Source organism: Charadrius vociferus, unplaced genomic scaffold (assembly GCF_000708025.1).
Source record: "Charadrius vociferus isolate BGI_N301 unplaced genomic scaffold, ASM70802v2 scaffold455, whole genome shotgun sequence".
NCBI classification, from domain to species: Eukaryota; Metazoa; Chordata; class Aves; order Charadriiformes; family Charadriidae; genus Charadrius; species Charadrius vociferus.
The window spans coordinates 7,164,298-7,169,721 of record NW_009648550.1 but is presented as its reverse complement, the minus strand read 5'-3'; the positions used below and the strand labels follow the sequence as shown (position 1 = coordinate 7,169,721).

General features: G+C 39.8%; 1 protein-coding gene across 1 annotated transcript in view; it reads right to left on the bottom strand.

The window, feature by feature from the left end:
• Positions 1-218: 218 nt before the first annotated feature.
• The window catches only part of BTBD3 (BTB (POZ) domain containing 3), a 6,978-nt gene continuing 1,772 nt past the window's right edge, over positions 219-5,424 (bottom strand). The window contains exon 4 of the mRNA XM_009886043.1: positions 219-1,555. Coding sequence (XP_009884345.1) covers positions 523-1,555 — 1,033 coding nt within the window. The 3' untranslated portion in view covers positions 219-522. The remainder of the gene's footprint in view (positions 1,556-5,424) is intronic.

Sequence of the window (5,424 nt, the reverse complement as noted above, 5' to 3'; positions counted from 1 at the left end):
TGCTTTTTCTACTTAAAACTGAAGCACTTCTTTCAGCTCCCATGATCAAAAGCAGCTCAGTTTACTGGAATCTCTTAAGTCTGAAGAGCAGACAGAAAAAAGAGCTACCAAACAAGGCTCTTCCTTTTCTACCCCTACCTGCCCAAATAATTAAAAGCAGAAAGCAGGAAACGAAGAAAGAGAAAATGGATCAATGAAGACAGCGTTTAGTGAGATATGAGGAGGACATCCTCTGGTGATTCACAGATGCATCGAAGAAAGGGTCAGCATCACCAGCAAACAGGCACCTCTCTTGCAAAGCCTTTAAAACTTGCTTGTTCCTAAGAGCTTCCAGTTTAAATATTACACTTAAACTTTATCGCCAACGATGCTACAAGTATAGCAAGCCAGTAACTTGCCCACAGCGTTTAGTTACATATTACCTGTACTGATCTCATATCTGCAGAGAAAAAGCTAAGTGTCAGTAGGCCTGAACCAGACAGGTTCTTCATAGCAAAATGCTTTGTCTCCATGCACTTCCATTCAAGCATAAAATATGAGTTCGGGAATTTGCCCTCCCTGCACCCCAGTGCCATTTGTACTGTCCGAAGAGCACTGAAACTGAACAGTCACCTTCCCACACTGAACTTCTGTCATTCCTTCTTGTCCAAAATAGCTGAGTTCATTACCATCCAGAATCACACTAGCTGTGTAAAAGGTGTCAGGCTCAATCTGCACTGGATATTCAAACCACACGGGAAAAGTGTTACTAGAACCATCTGAGAAATATTTACTTAAGTTCTGGCCTAGGATAACTCCTTGTCGTTTGAGTTCAATCTTGGCACTGTACTCTGCCGATCCACAGCTGGAGCCATACAGCCCAAAGCCAGCAATAAACACTCTCTTATCAACAGCAAACTGGATGCTGTCACAGCGGCCCCTGTATCGCCACTGGTTGCTGCGGTAAGCGCAGGACTGGAAACGGTGGCATCGCTGAGGAACAAGGCCTTTCCGGGGCTTGCTTACAAACTGTAACTCTGGCTTTTTGGCAGCAGTATACCAGAGGAAGATATCATTGGTTTCGTTGAGAGTCAGGATCCCAGACTGAGCAGCACCATTTGCAAAGTCGTCAAGTGCCATGGTAGGGATGCGTATCAAGTACAGAGCCTTCCCGAGGACTTTCCGCTTGTTCTCTATGGTAGCCGTTAGCTCTTGTCGCTGACACTCCACTTCAGCCCAGTTCAGAGCTGCTTCGAAAACAACAATTTCTTTGGCATTCAGAGTCTCCCTTCGGAGAATGCTTTCAAGTGTCTGAAAATCAATGTCACAGAACCCCTCAGACTTCAAAGCCAGCTCAGCTTGGGCATCAATCACTTCCCAACAGCGCTGGGTCAGGTCAGGTTCCTCGAATAAACAGCTTTGGGAAAGCAGCACACAGGCATTCTTTGCACTTAGACTTGTCTCTAGAAAGTTGACGCAGGCCCGGGCAAGATGAGGGACAATATACTTCTTGGCAGCATAAAGAGTGGCCAGTACGGTATCTGCAGCCAAATCAATTTCATCACAATATATATATCTGAAATAAAACACATGCATGTAACACCGCCAATTAATGCAAAAATGTCGTCAACAACATCTGAAAATTATAAACAAAGAATATTTAAATGGCTCCACATTAAAACTAAGTAGTGCTTTTGGGGAACACTGATTAAATCCAGAAAGAAAGTACAAACCAAATTCATCACTCATGTAAGACCACAGAAAAGAACAGGCTTAAATCTAAGGTGAATAAAACTTCACATTTGAGGTACATGCTATGCAGACAATGGGTACGTTTACAAACTATGGCCCCTGCAGCTCTCTTTTTCTTCCATACATGCTTTGGCTAATGAGAGGCTATCTGCCCCAGGCAGTAGGTCCTCAAGGGCTACTTTACTTGTCTATGACAACAGCCTGGAACATGTGTCACAAAGAGTACTTGGACTGGATGTCCCATGATGGTGAATGATGATTTACTGACGTGTATATATTAATACAGGAAGGAAAACAAGTTTATTAGGGATAACTAGGTAGTCTAAGAAGAGAAATGCTATCAAAGTATATCAGTTGCTATTCATTTTCATAATTACTGTGGGGGTTTTTTGGGTTTTTTTTTGGGGGGGTGGCTTGTTTGGTTTTTTTGGTTTGCTCAATTGTTTTTAAAAAGGGTGATGAAGCATATATAAAAAGGAAAAGGTAGAGAATTCTAATTTTCAGGTTCCTCAATGCTTACAACATCCTAGCTCCACTAGCACAGTGTTTTCTCTCAGTCTCATTGCATAAGGAGGAAAAAAGCTTTACTGCTACGCTAGTGTGGTGGAAGAGATGAAGGTGAAATTCTATTTATGTGACTAAACTGCTGGGATTCATTGCTCAGAGAATGAACCATTGTACAGTTTGTTCTTTTTAATATCTCATGCTTCAGGGCCCCATTTGCAGCTGGTGAATGCAATGTGCTAAAACCATGCCAAATGCAATTTTACTCTTCATAGGGATAAGCACGTCTTGATGGTTATGGTTGATAAAAGTGTCTTCCTCCAGTAAAGCTGAAGATGTATGCGACCCTGTACTAATTAAAGTTTTCTAGTTAGCAGGTTTCCCAACTAAACGAATTTTTTGCAGAACAGATGTGCTTATAAAGCGGAATTAGTACCTACACTGATCTGATTATAGCTGTAAATATCTTTATTTGTATTTTTGCAGGTGTGGGGTCCTATCCTCCAAGATACACTTAGAAAACATGCTCAGAGCAGATACCGCTCAAACAATATAATAAAATCTAAGAGGTTACAGAGAAAAAGGATACTTACACAAACCCAAACCTTTTTTTTTTCTTAAACCTTTTTTACTTGGTTTCAACTGGGCTATTTGTAACAACAAAGAACACATCTATATATCACTGATTACAGACTTAGCTCCTTTACTATCCAAAAATTTTTCAATATATCAATTCTTTTGTTTTTATGATTCTCCTCATTGCTCTCCAAGTCTTTTCTCCCTTGTATTACTTCTCTTTGCCTGCTAGTACAGCAGAGAATGATGACATCTGTTTTAAACTGATATAGTACAAAAGTTGCTAGTTTAATATTCATGAAAGCGGAAGAACTAATATCACTGATTTACAACAGAAAAAGCACAGATCGGCTGTCAGCAATATTCCACACTTGTCACTCTGCCAATGCACCTCAACTCTGGTCTGCAATTACTGGTATTCCAGTTTCACCCTGTTCTTAAACAGAGGATTCTGCTAGACCGCAGAGTTTGATGGTTTAGACGGCTTATCCTGGGATAAGATGAGACCACGAACAGTCAAGATTAAGACAAGATATAACACATTAAAGAAGACAAGATATAATACATTAAAGACACCAATTCAGTGCGTCAGCTAGGCTATGAATTTAACCCTATTTTCAAAACTGCAAAGAACAGCCAAAGCAATTTTACTGGGAGAATAATTAGTATCTACCAGTTGAGGTATTATTTCCTATGGTACATCTGGCAATACCTTGTCTGATGTTTGTTGTCAGAATGCCCACTATATATTAAAAGAGAGAACACATTTATGCTAGAAGAATTTACTATTCAGGGGAAAAAAAAAAAAAAACCAACCCAAAACAAAGAACAAAAACAACTCCAAAACCAAACTCAGTGTATATTCTGACAAAGATTATGATACATCCCTCCTGACTGTGGAAAGGAGCATATGAAGGAGAAGGCTGCTTTCAGATAGGTAAAAAGTCTTTTCTTTCTGTAGCAACAGTATCACGAGCCTTCTGCCATCCACTGCTCACACAGCAGTTGCAAAGAACACTCATGGAGATGATTTCCCAGGGAGAGAGGAGTGAAGGGGACTGTGGCTCCCCCCAAGCACCACCCAGTGCTGCACATGCACTGAATCCTGCGATGAGGGGAGTGCTGCACTGTTGAGAAACATCCCTTCCCCTTCCCTGCACTGTCATGGCTGCAGACACCCCTGGTGTTCACAGACACAGGAGCACTCTACTCTGCAGGTTCAGGTGCACTGCATGAGACGAAGTTAGCACTGGCAAGGTTAGCTTCCACACAGACCACAAACTTTTTGTGGCCTTTCAGGTTTTTTTTTTTTTTAAATAAAAGCTGAGAAGGTGAAGAATTCCATAGTTCTGGCCATAATTTCGAAGTTAGTTTCCTAAATTGACATGGGTTAAATAATATGCCAAGATCTAGATGTCAGTATTGATACTGTCTTCTCTAGGTTTGCTCTCGGGACACATTTCTTAATGATAAATTAAGAAAAGATTCAGTTTTTATATGGCAAATCATGTTTAGTCACAGTGAAATAGATTTGCTCTTCAAAAAGGAAGGGGGGGTTTGGGGGAATCCAAGTGTCTTATATTTGCGCCTTGTAAAATTCTGCATGAAACTAAAGCCCAAGTCTGAACTCTGCAGAAAACACCTGCAAAATCAGAAAGGCCCAAAGCAGGGATCCATAACGCACCTACTTACATAATGTCATATTTTAACTTTGTATTCCTGGCAGTTACTGATATTTGCACAGAACATTTCTGACGTTCATAACCACCTATAAAACCTCTATGCAACAAACTCTTTATGCAACTTTGAATGTTCATCTACAGTACCACTGAAATGCAAAAGAAAAAAAGAAACTATTCTGTAATCACAAGCTAGTCAAAACATCTATGAAATACAATATGTTGCTAGCTAGTGATTACACCATTACATGCAAGAAAATCTGCAGCATATTAAAAGGATCACTATCAGACACTAACATATGGTTTTTATCAGAAAACAATGGCATTTACTGAAGCTGAAGGGAAAAACCCCTCGAAGCCACAGCGTTTCTGTGACAAGGCACTTCTCTTTAATACTCAGAGTTTATAGATACATTCAAGGACAATTCAGCAGGGAAGCTGCTTCATTACGCTCAGTTAGGAAAAGACAGTATTTCTCGTGCAGTTTGCAAGAAGAAAAATAATGATCATGTAAACTGACTGTTTTTCCCCCATTAGAATAAAAAAACCCTATTCATGTAAACAGCTTTTTTATCACTCTCCAAATGCATCAATATGATAGATGAGGAGAAATTTAATTTTCAGAGGCTATATTCAATAACTTAGGGTTGTTTTTCTAAGACAAGACCTGCATACAGCAAGTTTATAAGAGCTGGAACGATGTCAATATACAAAGCCAGCAATTCTGGGTTCTGGGGCTTTTTTTGGTGTGTTTTTAACTTTTTTCTATGCTTGCAAATTAGAACAGGTTTTTTTTGTTGTTGTTGTTATAGCTGACAATTCTTTTTAGTAACTCCATTCCTTTGTATAACGTGTAGTGACAAATCAGATCAATAGGCATTACAGCATACAATGTGCCCAAAGATCCCCTGTCAAAGTTATTATTTATAACTGC